Raw genomic sequence first — 22493 nt, forward strand, 5'->3', positions numbered from 1 at the left:
CTTCAAGGCCATGTTAACTTCCTTCGGGGCTATAGTTCTTTCTAGGTCTATGAATTTATCTTCTGCTATTCTAGGCATCTCCAATTCTTTAAAATATTTCTGCCTCTTTCTTCTCTTCTCATCCTCTGATTCTTTTTGGTTTCTGGAACTCACATTATAAAGCCTATGATAATATTCTTGGAACCTATGAGCAATATCAGAGGTGGAAAACACTAAATCTCATTTATCAGTTTGTATTTTGTCTATAAAATGTTTTGCTTTCTTTTGCTTTAACCTCCTCATTAAATATTTTCCAGGTCTATTCCCCAACTGACATCTTTCTTTAGATACCCTATTAAATACTGGTCAGATCTTTATTCTTGATAACCCTGGTCTGCATTGGGTCACTGTTGAAGTACTGTAGACATATAAGAAGCCAGTGTCTGACTTAGCCCATCAAGCTCCACCTATTACTAAAATACCATAGTTACATAGTTAGTCTGGCTGAAAAAAGACAAAATTCCATCCAGTTCAACCATTAAAAAAAACCCAAAAGTTATAATTCCAATACCCACAGTTGATCCAGAGGAAGGCAAAGACACCCAGCAAAGCATGATCCAATTTGCTCTTGCAGGGAAAAAAATTCCTTCCTGATCCCGGCAATCTGATATTCCCTGGATCAACTTTACCTATAAATGTTAGTATCCAGTTATATTCTGTGTATCTAAGAAATAATCCAGGCCTTTTTTAAAGCAATCCACTGAGCTGGTCAGGACCTCTTGAGTGAGTCTATTCCACATTTTCACAGCTCTCACTGTGAAGAAACCTTTCCGTGTTTGAAGAGTAAATTTCTTTTCCTACAGATGTAAAGAGTGCCCACTTGTCCTCTGTGATGACCTCAGGGTGAATAACTCTACACCGAATTCACTATATGAACCACTGATGTTTTTTTAGATGTTGATCATATCCCCCCCTTAATCTCCTCTTCTCAAGAGAGAATAAATTCAGTTCCTCTAATCTTTCCTCATAGCTGAGCTCCTCCATGCCTTTTATCAGTTTGGTTGCCCTTCTCTGTACTTTCTCCAGTTCCGCAATGTTCTTTTTGTGAATATCACTTTTGGTTGGACTGACTCTTTTACCAACGAGTTGCTGCATCATTAAATGCCTCTGATATCAATGACAGATTTTATTTAGGATATTACGTTTTTCAGAATGGTAGTGTTACTCTTTAAAGTTCCCATATTAACCACAATGTGATGTATGAATGTCACTAAGCTCAAGTGGTGAGAGGGTATAGCTTAAAAGCTAGCGGTGTTTTCCAGGTCTCCACATTCTAGGGATTGATCATAGTTAACACAGTTGTCTACTAACCATTTTTCAGAAAAAAAAGCAGATGAGAAGAGGTCTCTTTCAGAATTAGTTAAAATGAAAACTTGAATTCAGAAGGCAGCTAATATTTATATACTGTATCACCAAAAGGGAGGAACAAGATTGGAATAAAAATTCTGGATGAGAAAGCACCATTAATAACCAATTTTGAAGAGTAGAATTAGCTTTCATAGGGCTATTGGTATTGATCTTCAGTAATTACTAATCTTTAGCTGACCAACAACTAAATTGAGAATGTCCTAAGCACTCCCAAATGGCATTAAGATCCCAGGCACAATCAATCTGAAGTGTGATTCTTTCCTCATGGTGTAAAAAGGAATGGACACCAGTGAATCTAGTGAGCCTAAAATAAAATAAGGGTGAAAGGTGAATCGGGTTATCCCCAAAACATAGATGGTCCCAAACACCAGACTAGACTCTAATCTTTTCTTAATCCATCATCTCTTACAAAGACTCTCTGTACGTTCTGAACACAGACTATGCTGAATGGGCACTTACATAGATTTGGCTCCTTGGCAATTGAGTAGTAGAATTCAAGTAGTATCTCAGTATTTATGATCCAAGACAGGACAATATGGAATTGTTCCTGTGCGCTTTTCCCACTAAACTAGACACTCACTATATTTATTTTGTGGAGGACAGTTTAAGCTTGTTTTCTCAAGGTCAGACACAATTTAGACTCCAGAATAACATACTCAAAGAGATGCTGGGAGTTTTTTAAACATTCTCATGTAGTCAGAATGAAGGAAAACTTCAAACAAGCTCAGTAGCTCAAGAAAGTCAACTGGCACACAAGGCTTCCCTAAATGGGCATTCAACATTAGCTCAAACCATAGTAATACAGAAAGGAGCACTAGAGTCGAAGTAAATTTTTTATGTTGGTAAGCAGTCATAGAAGTGCATTTTATGACTTTTTTTCCAATACATTATCTTGGACTCCAGCAGCCAGCATTTTCATGAATGACTCTCAGTAGCTTATTTCCTTCAAAACCCCAAGGGAAAAGGCTAGGGGAGAAAGACATATACACTGTGTTCCAAATTATTATGCAAATGATATTTTTCTAATTTACCTAAATAATTAATGTAAATAACAGTCAGCATAATTCTCATGTTATCAACTATTAAGAGTACAATTCAAATTTTATTGAACAAACCTCCTAATGATAACAGGATTTTTTTAAACATAAAAAAACTTACAATGCATTGTTCCAAATTATTATGCACATTAAGTTTCAAGACACTTTATAGGTTGTAAAGAACTGAAAATTGTCATTTGTTGTGTTTGCAGCATATTTACTGAAATCAAAAGCTATTTCAATCAAACTTTTAACAACATTTTAACTTTTTAAACATTTTAACAGGTCACATTACATTGTAACATAGGACCCCTTATTTGATAGCAGCTTCACAAGTCTTGCATCCATTGAACTTGTGAGTTTTTGGACAGTTTCTGCTTGAATTTGTTTGCAAGATGTCAGAATAGCCTCCCAGAGCTGCTGTTTTGATGTATAGTGCCTCCCACCCTCATAGATCTTTTGCTTGAGGATGCCCCAAAAGTTCTCAATAGGATTGAGGTCAGGGGAGGATGGAGGCCACACCATGACTTTCTCTCCCTTTATCCCCATAACAGCCATTGATGCAGAGGTATTCTTTGCAGCATGAGATGGTGCATTGTCATGCATGAAGATGATTTTATTACGGAAAGCATAGTTCTTCCTTCTGTACCAGGGAAGAAAGTGGTCAGTCATAAACTCCACATACTTTGCAGAGGTCATCTTTACACCATCGGGGACCCTAAAGGGGCCAACCAGCTCTGTTCCCATGATTCTGGCCCAAAACATAACTCCAGCACCGCCATGCTGACGTCGCAGCCTTGTTGGAACAGGGTGGCCGTCCACCAACCATCCACTACTCTATCCATCTGGACCATCCAGGGTTGCACGGCACTCAACAGTGAACAGGACTGTTTGACAATTAGTCTTCATGTATTTTTTTGCCCAATGCAGCCGTTTCTGCTTGTGAGCATTGGTTAGTGGTGGCCGAATAGAAGGTTTATGCAAAGTTGCAAGACTCTGGAGGAGTCTACACCTTGATTTCCGTGGGACTCCAGAGGCACCAGCAGCTTCAAATATCTGTTTGCTGCTTTGTAATGGCATTTTAGCAGCTGCTCTCTTGATCCGATGCATGGATCTGGCAGAAATCTTTCTCAATGTGCCTTTACCTGCACGAACCCGTCTGTGCTCTGAATCAGCCACAAATCTCTTAATAGTGCGATGATCACGCTTAAGTTTTCGTGAAATATCTAATGTTTTCATACCTCGTCCAAGGCATTGAACTATTTCACTCTTTTCGGCAGCAGAGAGATCCTTTTTCTTCTCCATATTGCTTGAAAATGGTGCTCTGCTTAATAATGTGGAACACCCTCCTTTAGTAGTTTTTCCTAAAATTGGGCTCACCGGCCAATCTAATTATCACAGGTGTCTGAGATTGTTTTCAGTGATCAAAAGAGGCCTGACCCACAATGCCATCCATGAGTTAAACTGAAAAACAAAATATTTCATCTTTGTGACACTTAAATAGAATTTGCATAATAATTTGGAACGCGGTGTATTTTACTGTGACAGCTTTACAGGGTAGAAACCCATGAGGGTAAAGAAAGCAGATGTGTCCCAAACAGGGGCGGACTGACAACTCATGGGGCCCCCGGGCAATAGGGGATCATGGGGCCCCTGTGTCCTTGCCCAAACTCAAAAAAGCCTATAAAAAAGGTACCAGGGGCATCTCATGGGGCCCCCTACTGACCCCGGGCCCTCGGGCAGTGCCCGAGTTTCCAAATGGCCAGTCTGCCCTTGGTCCCAAATATTTAACAGTTCTCTCAGAGTGTATCACCAGTCCCAAGTCTGCTGACTGGCCAGGTCAATAAACATTCATAACACAAAATGATACCTCTCTAGCACACCCTGCTGGAGCAAACTCAAACAGCAAGTGGCAGAGAAAAATACACTTTATGCATAAATATCACTACTGCCGAGTTAAAGATAGGGCTAAAGTAGATCACTGATTCCTACAGAATCAATAAAATACAAAAACAGCATTTATCAAAAATACTCTATTCCAAAACATTTAATATTCTTAAAGGTGGAAAGGTCTGTAATGCATGTCAAACTTGACCATAAAGTAACTTCATCAGTGAAAAGATTATTGAACTGTTGTACATTTGCAGCTACAGTAATGCAGACTGCAGATTTGCCATTTCACATAAAAGGTCACAAAAAACGAAAAATGTCCATCATCAAGGCTTACATAAGTGAACAAAAGCTGCCTTTTTTCCTTTTTGTTACTTGCACTTAATCAAAATTACTGTGTCAAATCTCTGCAAGGCAAGCAAATACTGTGTAGTGCTGAGTAAAACTGACCTTTAGGGAGTAATCTGTGTTTGTAAATGCTGTCTGGCATTAAAAGAGGAATGATTGCACTATAGACACAGTTACATCTGTGAAGTTTGAAAGATATTGTATTATGTAGCTTAAAGCATTTTCTGCAAAGACGTGTTTCAACTCACACAAATTTGGAATAAAGAAAGCCTTCATATTTAATTAACAAATAATGCCTATTTTATAGGACTAGAGTGGGAAAAAGTTATTATTATTTTTTAAACATCACCTATAGTTGTTTACAACCTACGTTCACTGGCTGACAAATAAAAAGGCCAGATTGCTTTTGGACCCAGTTTTCGTGGTTTTAACCATAAATATACATTTCTTTTGCCTGCACTACACTTACAAGAGTTTTAGCGTGGGTTTGTGGTCTTCCTGGACCCTTCCTCCTCCTGCTTTTCCAATGTAGAGAGAGTTGCATGCCCATTAAAACATATACCTTTCTTTGTTTTTTTTAGTTACTGACCTGTGAATTCTTACAGACTGGTAATGAATTACCAGGAGTGACTTGGTATGGCTTTTTCTGGTGACAAAACCAGTGGTTTAGCAACTGCAATAACAGCAACTGCACCATAATGTAAAGTGCTCAAAATTGATGTGCTATATAGCAGAGCTACATAGGGAAGATGCAGATGGGGTGCGGGGACCCATGTCCCTCTGGAATTTGGTCACATCAGTCCTCAAGTATCCCTTTCCAGCTCTGGCATGTTTTTCCTCCAAGTACCCTCTACACTGCAGTCAGTTGACAGTGGGAAGCAAGGTGGTTGGAGGACCCATCAACCGGGTCACTTATAAGGGGAAAGAGTTGGCCATCATGTACCAGGCCCAGGTCCTCTCAGTTTAGAGCTTGACCCAGAGCAGAGAGGGGACTCTTAATTACCTTTGGCCACATGCACAGTAATCCCATAGGCCATGGTTCCCAGCAATTAAATAAATGTTCTCTGGCACATAATTCTGTGTGGTGGCTTCCATCAAATAAAGTTCCATGCTTTTCTTCTATATCAATCTTCCGGGGAAGGACAGAACTTAAATTGAATTGCCGGGAGCAACAACATGGAAGAATATTCATCCTGATCCAGAAAACGGGTACATAGTTACCTCTCTAAACCTGGCCCCTGCTACCTAACTAATGAGGCCCATCAAGGAGGGTCCTCTTACAAGTTTACTCTGGGGTTTAAGATCAGGAAGAACACTTATCTGTGCTGTGGCTGCCAGCAATTATAGTTCCAGCCCCTTCTTCTATATCAATATGTTGAAGAAATCCAGAACTTAAATTTAATTGCAGGGAGCACAGCACTGAAAATTATTCTGCCTGATTCCAACCCTGGCCCCTGCTGCTAAACCGATGAGGCCCATCAAGAAGGGATCCTGATACAAATTTGCTCTGGGGTCATTACCTCGGCATAGGTTAAACGAATGCAAATACAGTTGTGGCCAAAATTATTCAATCCCCAATGCTGTAAAGGGGTTTAGGGACTATAGTGTACATTTGGAATTGTATTCAGAATCAAATCCTACAAGGACGTTGTAACTACCCAAATGCAACTAAAATGACATCAATTGTTTATGTAATACAGTAGTAAATGGTTCTTATGTGGTTTCTTCATTGCCACAATTATTCAACCCCTTAAAGACTACCACTCTGAAGAACAGAGGTTCATACAGGTGCTTTCCATCAGGTATTGAAAACACCTGTGGATGTCACCGAGCAGCAATCAAGCATAATAAGCACCAATTAGGCAGCTTTAAAATGACTGTGATACTCAGCTCCTTCTAGACATTTACTGGTGTGGTTACAAACATGGTGAAGGCAAGAGAATGGTCCAGGAAGACAAGAGAAGAGGTGATTTCTCTTCACAGGAAGGGCAATGGCTATAAGAAGATTGCAAAGATGTTAAACATACCAAGAGACACCTTAGGAAGCATCATTCGCAAATTCAAGGCAAAGGGCAATGTTGAAACGCTACCTGGTCGTGGCAGAAAGAAGATGCTGACTTCGACTGCTGTGCGCTACCTGAAGCGTAGAGTGGAGAGAAGTCCCCGTGTGACTGCTGAGGAACTGAGAAAAGATTTGTCAGATGTGGGTACAGAAGTTTCAGCCCAGACAATAAGACGCACACTGCGTAATGAAGGCCTCCGTGCCAGAACTCCCAGGCGTACCCCCTTGCTGTCTCCAAAGAATAAGAAGAGTCGACTGCAGTATGCCAAAAGCCATGTGGACAAACCACAAAAGTTGTGGGATAGTGTTCTGTGGACTGATGAAACAAAATTAGAACTGTTTGGGCCCATGGATCAACGCTATGTTTGGAGGAGGAAGAACAAGGCCTATGATGAAAAGAACACCTTGCCTACTGTGAAGCATGGTGGAGGGTCAATCATGCTTTGGGGCTGTTTTGCTTCTGCAGGTACAGGGAAGCTTCAGCGTGTGCAAGGTACCATGAATTCTCTTCAGTACCAGGAGATATTGGATGGAAACGTGATGCAGTCCGTCACACACCTGAGGCTTGGGAGACGTTGGACCTTTCAACAGGACAATGATCCCAAGCATACCTCCAAGTCCACTAGAGCATGGTTGCAGAGGAAAGGCTGGAACATTTTGGAGTGGCCATCGCAGTCACCAGACTTAAATCCGATTGAGAACCTCTGGTGGGACTTAAAGAAAGCAGTTGCAGTGCGCAAGCCTAAGAATGTGACTGAACTGGAGGCCTTTGCCCATGAAGAATGGGCGAAGATACCCGTAGATCGCTGCAAGACACTTGTGTCAAGCTATGCTTCACGTTTAAAAGCTGTTATAACTGTAAAAGGATGCTGTACTAAGTACTAAGATTGAATGTCACTTGGGGGTTGAATAAAACTGATAATGCTGTGAGCACAGAAAAGACATTTGTGGTTATTTCATTATAACTGTTATGTTATATTTGTCTGACCTACAAGTGCCTCTTTAATGTAAATGTAAGCAAGATGACTGAATGATCAAAAGCAATGTCAAACTGGCCAAAACACTCAATTTCAGTGGGGGTTGAATAATTTTGGCCACAACTGTATATAATGAATGATAACTAACAAGAACATAATGGGAATAAATATTATTAACATAAGTGGTTCTAGCAATGCTTATGATTAAAACAGTATGATTAAAGTTGTAAAATCCCTAAAGCAGAACTCTAATAAATATAACAGTAATGTATGATTTCTGTAATTGTAAAGAACTGAAAGATTGGACACTTATGTGTCTTGGCTGCCCAGCTTATTTTTTCATGTTGGTGACCAGTATAGGCTGAAGGAAGCTTAAAGGAAACATGTCAGAGCAGTTTTGCCTGGTGTATTTTCTAGGTTTTTGCCATTTCAGGTGAAAGACAAGGAATTGTTGGAAGGTAATTCACTTGTGTGTATAAATATAGTTTCTTTCCAATGGTAACCATACAAACGGGTCGGTTCAACAAAAAAGACCAACATTTGGCCCATGTGTATGCCAGCCTTACTGATCAGCCTTGAAAACCAGCATCCGATCAGCATCCGGTCAGTACTGGCAGCCAATGGCTGGGGGAGGGGGGCAGTCCCCCTGTCAAAACACATTAGCTCAGCGGGGATATTGCTATGCTAACATATCAGATAGTACAGCAAGCTCATCCCTAGCTCTTCATTTTTTTTTCGTACAGTCAACTGGTTTGAACGAAAAAAAGAACTGATAGTGTATACCAGGCATAAGTATCTAACGTTTTACTAAAATTTTAGTATTGGACAATGTCCAAAGACACTTCACTGGTTTACCTGCTCTAATGTACAGGAGTGTCATTTATGATAGGTAGACAGGATATGAAACCCTAGGTTGCCTTTTAAGTAAAATTAACTGGGAGGGATGATAAGGGTAGGTGATACTTTGCTTAAGTTTTCACAAACATTCAGGGAGTAATAATATCATCAAATTAATCCTTACCAAATGCAAGGGCATATTATCCTTTTAAAAATTAGACATTAAGTTGTCAGTTGGTTCGTAAAGAGAACTTTATCAAATATGCAATCGGAGAGATAAGAATTTCATGCTGTTTTAATTACACAACAGCTCTGAAGTACTGTACTTGTGCACTGAGATTAATCTTCAGAAAGGATTATGACAATAATGCGCTTCTCAGCAAAATGTCACCTTCCTTATTTTACTAAAACCTGAACTTACTCTCTAGCTGAGAGTAAATTGAATATTTGTAAGTATCATTAACTCAGAAATCTCCATTCTGCAGTTCTTTAAAACTGAACTCTTGGCTACCAGTTTCCATTCTACCAGTTTCAGTGTGGCGCTGTAGGGAATGACAAAAGCTAATTTCAGGAGAGATTCTGGTCATCATATTAGGTAAATGTAAAATAATAAAGGGTAATTGTAAAATCTAGTAAAACCACGTTTTTCTACATTATTGTACATTATTGCTTTCACTCTGAAATTCACCCTTTGAAAAAAACAGATAGAAGCATACCATCCCCATTGCACCTGTAAGCTTGTTTTACATTCTTTGCATTAAGGTAAAAAACCTTCTGTGTTTAGTTACCACCCACTCTCCCTTATACTGCTGTAACTCCCTCCTCACTGGCCTACCTCATCGCAGGCTATCCCCACTCCAGTCCATCATGAATGCTGCTGCCAGACTCATTCACCTTACTAACCGTTCTGTATTGCCACCCCTCTCTGCCAAACCCTCCACTGGCTTCCAAGTGCCCAACGGATAAAATTCAAAACACTAACACTGACGTACAAAGCCGTTCATAACACTGCCCCTAACTACATCACAAACCTTGTCTCTAAATACCACCCAAACCGTACTCTCTGCTCCTCGCAAGACCTCTTACTCTCTAGCTCCCTTGTCTCCTCCTCCCATGCTTGTCTGCAGGATTTCTCACGGGCTTCACCCATCCTCTGGAACTCCCTACCCTATGGCCTACCCTGCTCATTTGTAGGCGCAGTCTGAAAACTCATCTCTTCAGGGAAGCCTACCCTGACCCCGGCTAACTACTAGAATCCCCTACTCCCCCAACCACTCCATCCCCCCAGCTAATTGCCTCTTGTACCACTATCCTCTCCCTCCTAGATTGTAAGCTCCAAGGTGCAGGGCCCTCTAATCCCTTTTGTATTGAACTGTAATGTTACTGTACTGCCTCCCTCCATAATGTAAAGCGCTGAGCAAACTATCGGCGCTATATAAGTCCTGTATAATAATAATAATACTTATCTGAGCCCAATTTCGATCCAGAGCTGTGAATGAAAGCAGCGGCTCACTCTAATCTCTCTCCTCACTGGATATTGAGGCAGCAGAGGAAGCCTTTGGCTCCTACTGCTGTCAATCACATCCAGTAAGGAGAGATCAGGAGGAGGGGCTAAGTCAAGACACACACACAGCATGGCTCGGGTGCTCCCATTCAAGTAGCTTGCTGTGGGGCAATCGGGGAAGTGGGGAGACAGGAGCGCTAGTGGGAGACCCCAGAAGAGGAGGATCAGGGCTGATCTGTGCAAAAGCATTGCACAAAGCAGGTAAGTATGCAGGTGTATAATTAGTGCTTAGTTCACCTGCCCAATCAGAGTCCACAAATCCTATGAAGTTCAAATCACCAACTGCAGACAGCTTCAGACTCAAGTCTTTTGTTTGTTTAAGATATCGCACGAGTCTCTTAATTTATGTCCAGTATCTTTGAGGTGGTTCACTCCTGTGTCAAGCAACATGGCAGCAGCAATGTCTGAACATATAGTGGCTGCAATATATAGCAATTCCCCACTGCTTGTCTGTACTGACCATTAGTAGGAATAAGATCTTCATCCCCTTCCATTTTTGGGTATGCTGTGTCCATGGTAGTACTTGATTCTTTGGCTTTAGTCATGCCAAACTGCTGAAGCGCTTCCTCAATTTTGAATTTCTGATTTAACAGGAAGCTGCCATCTTCTTTAGGCTGTACATCAATTTCTACGTAATATGCCACATCCCCAAAATCTTTAGTCTCAAAATGCTGGTTAAGGTGAATAAAGACATTTCTGTAATTTGCCATGTGACTCATAGCTCCAGAATCAACACACCATGCCTGCAAAGATGAGGTGCAGCTTTTGGATTGAAAAACATATTCATTATCTGAAGAAAAAAATCAGTTTCTTCATTCACACTTTTGGCCTTTTGGAGTTTAGTTTGTTTTTGCAGTCTAGTTTTCCAGATATTGCAATCTGCTTTTAAATGGCCTTGTTTCTTGCACACAAAGCAAACATATGTTTCTTGTTGCATGTTACTGTATTTATTCCTATGTTTAATCTTTAAAGCAGACTATGCAATAAAATCACTGTCACTATTAATGCTTTGAATTTTACGCTTATATGCATCCATAAGTTTGCCCTTAAAATATTCTAATGTCAGTTCATCATCTGGGTGTGCATCAAGTGTTGAGACAAGCATTTCATAACTTTCTGGTAAACCACTAAATAATAGTGCTGCGACATGAAAATCTTTTTTATTTTATATTTTATTTCTTCTCCATTACCATTCAGGTGTTCAGCCATTTCCAAGTTGTGCCTTATGTAATCCTGAATATATTGCATGCATCTTTTGTAATACTTCCCACATTTCTTTAGCAGTTTCACATTTACCTATATGTATGATTTGATCATCTTCTATGATAATAGAGATTGTGCTCTGAGCTTTCTGATCTTTCTCTATCCACTCATCTGAAGGGTGTCCTGGCCTGACTTCATGTATACATTTCCAAGTACCTTCTCTTAATAGCAGCGTTTTCATCTTGAATTTCCAAGACTGGTAATTCTGATTTTTCAGGTTTCAAATTAAAGCTTTGTTGCAGCTGTGTTACTGGCCATTTTTTTTTCATTTCTTTTGCAGTCTTCTTTCTGTTGCTGTATCTTGCATTTGCTATTTGTTGTAGTCAGCTATGTCTGGGTATCTCCCTATGCCTGCGCCCATAACCTGTTAAATTCAATCTACAAATTCTACAAAACAGACAGCGCACAGGCCACATGTGTTTATGCAGCTACAAACCCAAAAACTCCTCCATCCACTGGCCTAAGAATACATTTCCACTGAACACTGACACTGATGTAGTTGTTGTACAAAAACACATGAACATTGCATTTAAACAAAAATTTGGAGTGCCATAGTTTGTCACCATTTCTTGGGTGCACAAAATTTTGAGTCTTGATATGTTTGATATCTATTTACTCAATACAACATAATTGTTTTCTATTTTTACAAAAAAATGGGCATTACATTGTGTTTGCGTGCATTAAAATTATTTTATTGTATTTTTTCCCAAAAATGTGCATTTGATAAATGGATGCACAAAAATAATGTGACGTATAACAATTGCAACTACCACCATTTTATTCTCCAGGGCCTCTGCATTCAGAAAATATATACTGTTTTGGTATTATAGGTAATTTTCAAGCCAAAAATGCTGATTTTAGCATGGGTGTGAAAAAATTGCCCCAGACAGCAAATAGTTAAAAGATAAATTTGAGATGAAAAAAAAACATTTATACTTACCCAGGTGGCTGCAGCATCATTTCCTCCAAACTACTATAGCATCATGTGACGTCATTCGAATGAAACAAATGCATTTGTTAATGTCGTTATAACTTTTTTTCGTATTTGTTGACAATTGTTACTATGTCATTTTGGAGATTCAATGTTGAAAATGAAATTTTCATCTGAAAAACTAATTAAGAAGAAATGCACATGTCTACCAAGAACTGAGCTATCAAAGACTCAGTTCTCGGTCTTCAGAGTACAGAGAGTCAGTGAATGTCCATCACCGACTCTCTGCTCTGCCCCTCCAGCGCTCACTGGAGCACTGGGCTGTGGAGGGGGTGGGAGCGGCAGATGCGGACTCTCAGCATCTCTCTGAGAGGCTGAGCCAGCTGCCAGTTCAGGCATCTGGGTGGATCGTGAGCCTGGACTGGCTGAGGGACATAAGGCAACAATGAGCTTTAGTCTGCTGTTGGCTGAATATGAGTCACAGGAGTTCAGAACTAAATGCACTCCTGCGATCTCCAGGGGAAGAATGGCCCAAAGAGCTTTGGCCATACTTCTCTTTTAAACTTATGTGGCCCCTTTTTCTCCTCCTTTCTGGCCATTAGAGGTGTAAGAATTTTTACTGAAAGAGAGCCCTGCTGTTCTTCATCTGACAAAAGCTACACTTCCACATGTAAGTTTTCTTCTCAATACTTAAAAAAAAAATGTATGACCCCTTTTTCTGCTACAACATGTTGTAGGCTGCAGTTATTATTATAATGTCAATTACCAAAGTGCTATAACCTTTTTATATTATATTTTACATATAAATATATATATATATATATATATATATATATATATATATATATATATATATTGAGAAGATGTATTCCACTCAATTTGTTTTATTTGAGTTTTATTTGAGTTTGAAATGTCTGGGTTAGATTGTGTATACTGTACAAACTTACACTAAGAAAATTGACTATTGTTTTTTTTTGCCTTCTAGGGGCATTTCTTATCCCCTATTTCTTAACCCTTATCTTTGCTGGGGTTCCCTTGTTTATACTTGAGTGTTCTCTGGGACAATACACATCTATTGGAGGTCTTGGTGTATGGAGACTCGCGCCAATGTTTAAAGGTATATGAGAAATTATTTTTAAATTATTTATTAGCACCGTGCTTTCTATTGTGTTTTCCATTTATGTTACATAGGTACATGTTATTAATACTATTTATGTGTGTAATGTTGAAATATATATAAACTGTACAAATATGTATACCATGTCAAATAACTTATTAATGTGTAAAAAAATAATGTGTGATATTTATGTCCTAAACTAAGGAAGGAGTCCCTTCTGGAAAACTTGACTGAGGATATACAAAAATGTAACATACTTGGACACAAAAGGCTGTGAGAGTTTAGGTGGCAGATGGATTCTTAGGAAAGAAACAAACCTTTATATTGTGTACAAAGCTAGACAATAACAAACTGCTTTTTCATTCTGGTTGACTTGTATGGGGAAAAGCAGAAGTTCAAATGCAAATAAAAGTCCATCTATACATGTTCTTTCTGACTGGATCTGTTAAAACATCAGTTTTTGGTGGTCTTACCCTTTAACAGGAATATATTTGTCTTAGTTTCTCACAATCTACACCATACAAGTGTAGTCTGTCGAGGTGCCCAGACTTATTGGAAACTAATTACTTGATCCCCTTAGTCCTTCTATATTCAGATCAGGTCTAGTAAAAAATTTGTGAGGCTTTTTTCTGAACAGTCTGACATAACATTTCTTTGTAGAGGCAATCAGCCAAAATATTACGTTTTTTAACCATTTTTTTTTAAGTGTATCAGATGATCCTTTTTCAATGCAGTCCTTTCATTTAGCATATCTTATCTAATCTAAAGTTGAGAAAATCTCAATCAAAATAGATTTTTCATCCTAAATTTTTTTCTTTTGTTTTTTATTAAATATGTTATCAGCTACAAAATGTGATCTGTAACAGATTGAAAATTAAAATTTTGTATATGGTTGAAAATTGAAGCATGTGAGTGACTAGCATTTTATTATGAAAATCTTTCTCTCTCTGTCTCTTATCATCGTCTGCACATTTGTTTTCTCTACAGGTGTGGGGCTGGCTGCTGCTGTTCTCTCCTTCTGGCTCAATATTTACTATATTGTTATTATTGCCTGGGCCATTTATTATTTATATAACTCATTCACTACGGTAAGTATCAGTACATTTGTATTCCTTGTGAGCTTGTTTAGTAAACTGATTTACAATGTAGTTATGTAATATGTGACTTTCAAAGTGTATCCCATGCTTCAAAGCTTAAAGCTGACATCCGGGCAGATAATAAAACAACACACCAATTAATTCAGCCATGTTTTCATGAAAAAATCATGTAGTCAAGGAAGTAAACTCAACTACTGTATTGTAAGGACCTGGATTTGGCTTAGTATCAACACCCTGCCATTGTCCTACACAGCAGAACTCAGACTGGAAGAGGTAGGGGCAGTACTAGGTGTGCTGTCTGCATATGTAAGCAGAGTGAGCAGCGGTATAAACTTAATAGTATGCTGCTGCTCCTTCGCTGTCCAATCAGCAGAGATGATGCCATTTTTTATCTTTGCTGTAATAGAAAAAGTGATGTCATCCTCCTATGCTGCATTACGGGACTGTGCAAATCTCAGAACTGGCCAGACAGAAATGCAAATCCTTTGGCAGGTAAAACAGCACCTACATACTGTATGTATTTTAATGGCACATTGTTTGTTTGAAGTTCAGCTTTAATAGCTCTACTTTTCTGTGTAAGAAAAATGATATTGGAATTTTTCTAAATGGTAATAGAAGTCTGAATTTGCTGTCCATGGTGCTGGATTAAATTCATATACATTATATCTGCCAAATCAGATGGCATTAACTAGAAGGTCACTTCTTTTGTTTGTCTTCCTTCTGCCAGCAAAAACACATCCATGCTCTGGTTACTAGGACTGAGATCTTATCTATCTGTGGTCTCCAAACTGTGGCCTGGGGGCCGGATGTGGCCCTTTGCTTGCCCTTATCTGGCCCTTGGGGCACTATTCCACCTACTGACACCAATGATGAGGCAAGATTCCCCCTACTGACACAATCAATGGGGCACTATTCTTCTCATTGACATCAACAATTGGGCACTATTCCTCTCATTAAAGCCAATGATGGGGCACTGATGCCGGGGCATTTTCTACTCCCGCTGTCCACAATCCAGCCCCCCTTATGCCTGAAGGACAGTAAACTGGAAAGTTTGGGACCCCTGCTATATACTAATATCAAAAAGCTACCAAAAGTAACAGCATAAAATAAAATATCTCATAGCTCTGGACAGGTGAGGTAGCATGGGACAGATATGGATGCATCAGCAAAGGACAGACCCAAGATTATAGTTAATAATACCAATGAATCCGAAGGGTGTTTTTTTATCTTATATCTTCTTATATTTTAATTTATCAAAATATATAATTATGGCAGTTTTTGTATTGTTTGAAAACAACATGACATAAGATTAAAAATCCCTTTACATAAGGATATGATTCAGTTGTAAAATAAAGTACAGCCAGTATAACCAGTGGGAAAAGATTTCCTCTAATCTGACTGCAATAAACTATTTGGTTGTTTTTGCATGCTTTGCTTTGTACATCATTATTGTTGTTTATTTTGTTATTTTTAAATTTGCCAAGATCAATGGTATACATGTATCTGTAAAGAAATCGTAGAATATATGATGTGAAATTAGCAGAATTGTGGTAATAGGTTAGTTGCATCATATTAACCTCCCTGGCGGTATTCCCGAGTGTAGCTCGGGGTAAAGTTTCAGTACCAAAAGCGGTAACCCCGAGCTACACGCGGGCTTACCATGCGGCGTTGCTCAGGGATTCCCTGCAGCGTTTACCTTGTCCTTCGCTCCTGCGATGCATCCCCGGCCATCTCCTCCAGCCGATGCTGGCATCCGGCTTCCGTGTTCTGGTCCCTGCGAGCGTCGGGACATACGGGGGCCGGAACTGTCGGCAAATTTAAAAATTTTAAAAACTGAAATTTTCTGATAAACGAATATTGCATAGTAAAACATTACTGTTTCAAACCATTTCACATACATTTTGTCCCGAGTGCTTTGTCCTGTGCCCTGCCTGCATTTTTACTGTTCTTTCTGCCTGGAAACTGAGAAATGTCCATGGTGTCCAAAAAGCGTCCCTTTAGGTCAAAAGCGGTTTTAGACCAGCTAGAGAACAGCGATAGTAAATCAGAACCACTTGCAGAATTGAGTGATAATGATTTGTGGGGAAATTCATCATCAGATACTCAAAACGATTTTGCGACTTTGCTCAGTGATGTGCGAACTTGGCGCTATATTTCAAATTTCAGTGTTTTGGTTTGATTATATTATTGAATTAAATTTATTATTATTATATTATTATTTTGTATGATTATTTATTAAATTATAATTTAAGATTTCGTGTTTCAAGTTTTATCATACCCGGGATGTTTACTAGACTCTTGTTCGGACAGATTTCAGTGAGTTATTCCTAAAAATGACAGACCTACAATAAAAAAACGACATATTTCCATGCAAAAAAATTTACCGCTTTCAGCACAGAAATATGGACATAATCATACCGCTAGGGAGGTTAATATTTTTAAAAGTGTAACCCAGTCTTTTAAAAACACATACAGTATATCTCACCTATAATGGTTTGAAGTATCTCTCATATTTAATTAGAAATGTTCCCAAATGTTTGCATACCTGAATTTTATGAGCACAATGGATATAGTATTGTATTGCTTGTATTTGCAATATGCTATTGCAGATGTAATGTTTCCATGCATTTAACCTATTTGACAATAAAACTTAACTTTTAAAATTTTAAATAATTTTTGACCTAATATATTTTTTGTTTAATCTGCAAACAGTAGATCTCTCATTACCGTTTTATTATCTAAAATGATGGTTCCTTTCTTTCATCCAACCCTCTTGGTCTCACAATCTTCCCCTATATTTTTGTCTCTTTCTCCTATTCTTATTTTATCCTCCATGTCTTTTATTCTACACTCACTATCTTTCTGTCTGTCTCTTACAGACTTTCTATTTCTCTAAACATTTTCCTTTTTTTATTCTTTCTGTCTGCCTCTCTCAATTTTTCTAACTCCTGATCTTGCAGGCTCTCTCTTTTTATCTGTCTAGAAATGTTTCTTCACTTCTATGCAATTTACATCTCGACTATATTTCTTTATACCTTTCTTTATAGATCTGCTGTTTGCAGCTAACAAATTTAATCAGTGTCCAAAGTTAAAGGAATGGCTTTTATTGCCAACTTGCTTTATCAAAAATAGTGTCTTCATCAAGAGTAGTGCAATTTAGTGCCATCAATCAGTGCACGGTGTACCAAAAAATCATGGTATCTTGTATTTACAAGCATTAAGGAATAATAAATATTCACAAATCTTTATTCTGTTGCCATACAAAACAACATATATTTCAGAAAGGTGGGTTTATTCTTTAGGCAGGTGATAGGTTATTCCTTAGACTTCGTGGATTGATTACCAGTATCTGACAAAGATGAATGGGAACTTAAATATCAGATGGGAAGTCCACTTCCTTTAAATGGGCACATTTTTTAAGCTTTTGTTAGATGGTTATATAGTAAGGTTGAGAAAAAACACAAGTCCATCAAGTTCAACCAATAGGAAAAAGCAATGTAGACAACTATATACAGAATGCTATACGCACAGTTACTCCAGAAGAAGGCAACCCCCCCCCCCTATAAAGCACGGTACAATTTGCTCCAGCAGGGGACAAAAATTGTTACTGATCCCCTGACAGCAGTCCACAGCAGTCCAATATTCCCTGGATCAACAATCTCTGGCTTCATTAGCTATAAATGTTAATATCCATTTACATTTCTTGTATTTAGGAATACATCCAGCTCATTTTTAGAACAATCTACCGAGCTGGCATTTTTTTGAGGGAGTCTATTCCAAATTTTTGTAGCACTAACTGTGAAGAAACCTTTCTCTATGTGGAGGTTAAATCTCTTTTTTCCAGATGTAAAGAGTAACCCATTGTCCTTTGTAATGATCTTAACCACCTGCTACTCCCTAACAGTGGATTTACTGCTAGTGGGTGGCAACTGCAGGCTCAGCAACGTACCTGTTTGTTGCTGAGTACATGCACACTGGCGTGCCCCCTGGTCCATGCAACAGCACAATCCCCTAAGCGCTGTGTCCACTGGACACAGTGGATCACGACACTCGGTACCCAGCCACTGTGTTGTGGCTGGGGTATCATATGTCCAATCACAATGATCACATGAAAACTTGTAAGCAAACTGTCATGAATGGCTTTCATAACATTTTGCTTACTGTTGTGAAGCTGTGATTTGTCACAAGTAATCACATGGTACCTGGGCCAATCACAGCATCCATTACCATGTAATCACTTTTGACCAATCACAGCATCACAATAGTAAATTCTAAGTTATGAGTGAAATCCATGACAGTTCAAAGGATTGCTTATAACAGTGATCATCACTGTTATAAGCAAGAATAGTGTAAAGAAAATCTCTGATCACCTCCCCAGGGTGGTACAGTGTCATTATGGTGACACTGAACTACTTTGATAATAGTATGTAAAGAAATTGTCAAAAATTAAAAAAAAAATGTTAAAGAAAAAATGTTTAAAAATTGGATTTAAAAATAAATAATTAAAGTATTACTAAACCCACAACAGTAAAATTAGTTTGTATATGCAGTAAAGCATGCTTGTTATACTCACTGTGAAACCAAAGGGATTAATCCTCTGCATTGTGTAAAAACACTGTTTGATCCTGACTTCTCTGATCCTCCCCTTCTTCGAGTGTCCCCCTCTTATCTCCTGATATCGTGTGGAGATACTTTGCACATGCTCAGTTTGGTGTGTGTTGCTAGAGAGATTTTTCTTTTTCTTGAGAGAGTGCATGTGATCAGCACAGGGCCAATCACCAGTGTCCAGACAGGGGTCAGGGGTCCTGCATCCCACCAGAGCAGAATGAAAACTCCTACAAGTTTTAACATGTGCTCGGCTGGACACTGATAGACATCACAAGACTGCTATATACTGCTGATGAGAAAAGGTATTTAGCAGTTTATATTTACTTAAGTCATTGCATTTTCATGTTCTGTGTACTGTGGGGGACCAGATACAGTGAATGCAGGGTCCTGGGTTTAGCAACAGTTTACAGCAACATACTGTCACCAGTCAGTATTACTAATCACCACCACACCTGTCATATGATGATGCTGTACTGCACTAGTGACAGAATGTAAAAAAAGAAAATGAGACAAAAAAATTACAACTTTAAAAACCTCACTATGCCTCTTACTAAATACCTTGGACTATCTACTTTTCCTGACATTTTGGGGCGTCAAGAAATGAGATAGAACGTCAGTACATTAGGACTGATCAATTTTCAGATATACACAATAGTTTGTAGACTCTGTATCTTTCACACAAACAAAATAATATACACCAATTTAAGTTATTTTCACTAAAGAAATGTAGCAGAATATATTTTGGGCTAAATTTATAAAGAAAGATTATTTATTTGCAAAATTTTAAAACAGAAGCAAAGAAAAGCTCTCCATACTTTTGCATTTATTTACCAAAAAATTAAAAAAAAAGCCCAGTGATGATTAAATACCATCAAAAGAAAGCTCTATTTGTGTGAAAATAATGATATAAATTTCATTTGGGTACAGTGCGCTGAAAAGCAAAAAAATGCCCTGGCCATTAAAGTGAAAAAAGTTAAAGTGAATAACTCTGCATCAATTTCACTATATGAACCTCTTATGTATTTATAAATGTTGATCATATACTCTCTTAATCGCCTCTTCTCAAGAGAGAACAAATTTAGCTCAGCTAATCTTTCCTCACATCTAAGGTCCTTCATGCCACTTATCAGTTTTGGTTGCCCTTCTCTGTAAAAATGTTGATCGCTTTATTTAGATAACTGTGTCTGTGGAACTCCAGTCCATTTTTAGTTTAGAACAGCTTGGACAAAGGAGAGAAACACAGCCAAGTTGCTTTATTGCTGTATCTCATGGGGTAGGATTATTTCTTACTCCCTATTCCAGATGACAACTATTTCAAGGACAGAAAAGAAGTTTCCCTTTGTGGATCACATACAGCAAAACAAACCTTTCAGAGGTGCTAATAATTCCCTGCTCTTATGGAGAAATTTACCCCTACTCCCTGTTTTAATTACCATTTTCACCAGGACAGGAAGTATTGGTGAAATTCCCCCAAATGGACACAACCAACAACTAAAAGCAAGGGCTTTAACAAATATAAATGTCTAGAGTTCCACTATATTCATTATTTGTGTGTATTTTATGTTTTTTTTTCATGTCTTTTTGTAACCACTTAGGCTCTACCTTGGAAACACTGTGACAATGCATGGAACACGGAGCTCTGTTTCTCCAATTATAGTTATGCCAACACCACCAACATGACTAGCGCTGTGGTTGAGTTTTGGGAGTAAGTTAATTTTTCATCTTCTGGACTTTATTACATGTGAATATGCGTATTGTTCGATTAAAATGGATTTATTGATGATTGTTGTGGCATGTATAAATATTGACTTATTTAAAGAGAAACTTTGATCTTAGATCTTTAAAAATAACACATTAAAGCAGAAATAAGGGGAAACATTTTTTTGAATCATGCAGTGGGGTCGGTGCCACACTTCATGGGCTAACTGCTTGTTTTTGTCAAGGGGTGATAACAGTGAACTTACCGAATCCGCTGATCCTTGGAAAGCAAGGCCAGTCCCTGTCTTGTGAATGGACTGTTCCTGACATCATCATGCCCATAGACCGGCTCCGGATGTGAGGATGGCAGGAACAGTCCACTGCTGGACGTGAGGGAGCATGGTTTTCCGTAGGATCGGAGGACAGGGTAAGTATAGATATTCCCTAACTTCCTGGACAAAATGGGCAGTTTTCTCATGCAGTGCGGGCACAGCCCTACTGCATGGTAAAATAAAAAATTTACATGGAGTTCTGCTTTAAAAAAATTTGTCTTTGTTACAAAAGTTGCTAATATACTGCTGCTATGTACTTTAGCTGGTCCAGTGGTGGACACATTGGGAGAGATTTACTAAAACTGCTATAAAGAGAGATTGCAGCACTAATCTGCAGCTATAGAGCTGCAATGTCTCTTTATAGTACTTATAGGATCTTGGTATATTGGTATCTATTGCCTGCAGCTATATCTATTGTATTTTTTTGGATTAGTGCTGACCTTATTTTGTTTTATGTATTGTACAAAAACTGGTGCACACAGAATCTGGTGCAGCTGTGCTTAGTAATGAATCAGATTCTAGGTCTTATGGTCAAAACTTAAAGGATAAAAATAATAAATGCACATTTTTTATTTTTGTCTGCAGGAGCTTGGAAAGTATTATACCAGCAATCAGTAGAATATCTGCTTGCTGTACGGGATGTATGGGATGTACGGGATGTATGAGCAAGCAGATATTCTGACTGGAAGCTTGAATGAACTACCACGGTGCTCCACAACACTGTGGTAGTTCATTGAAAACTACAATCCCACAGCTTCTAAGGCTATCGGGGCTTGCAGTTCATTCATTCACGGAAGTCTGTGAATGAATGACGCGCCCGTGTGGGTGGAGCCCCGCATGGCTGAGCTGTTTTCAAATTTGTTTTCAAATTTGACTGATAGTATGTGGAGACTTAAGAAGGAGAGAGGTGGCGGGCAGCTATGGGAACATGTTAAATGTTCCACCCTAAAAACGGGTGGAACATGTAACACGTTCCCAAAAGTGAACTTATCCTTTAATCGAACAAGCTGAAGATAAAAGCTGCTTGGTTACTGTGCACAGCTGCACCCGATTCTGTGTGCACCAGTTTTAGTAAATCCCCCATTGCACCGTGGGCTGTTTTCAATTTATGGGCCACCTCCATTTTATTTGAATCATGAATAAGCATCAGTGTACACAGATATATGTGTTGTGGCATGGTTTTGTAAAGCAGTCCTGCAGGATTTGGAAGACAGCATTTGAATTTTGAATTTGATCTTTTAGAGCAATATACTCTTTGTTACTTAAATATGATTCTAACAGGTTGGAGAGTACATAAGTATTGTATATGATCTTAAAGCAAAAAC

General features: G+C 38.6%; 1 protein-coding gene across 1 annotated transcript in view; it reads left to right on the forward strand.

The window, feature by feature from the left end:
* SLC6A1 (solute carrier family 6 member 1) overlaps positions 1 to 22493 on the forward strand; it is a 268154-nt gene that overhangs the window by 147545 nt on the left and 98116 nt on the right. The window contains exons 3-5 of the mRNA XM_089678691.1: positions 13302 to 13433; positions 14421 to 14521; positions 20734 to 20843. Of these exons, the coding sequence (XP_089534817.1) occupies positions 13302 to 13433; positions 14421 to 14521; positions 20734 to 20843 (343 nt within the window). The remainder of the gene's footprint in view (positions 1 to 13301; positions 13434 to 14420; positions 14522 to 20733; positions 20844 to 22493) is intronic.

Source organism: Staurois parvus, unplaced genomic scaffold, assembly GCF_062004578.1.
Source record: "Staurois parvus isolate SC_StPar_1 unplaced genomic scaffold, SC_StPar_1.0 ptg000209l, whole genome shotgun sequence".
Taxonomy (NCBI): Eukaryota; Metazoa; Chordata; class Amphibia; order Anura; family Ranidae; genus Staurois; species Staurois parvus.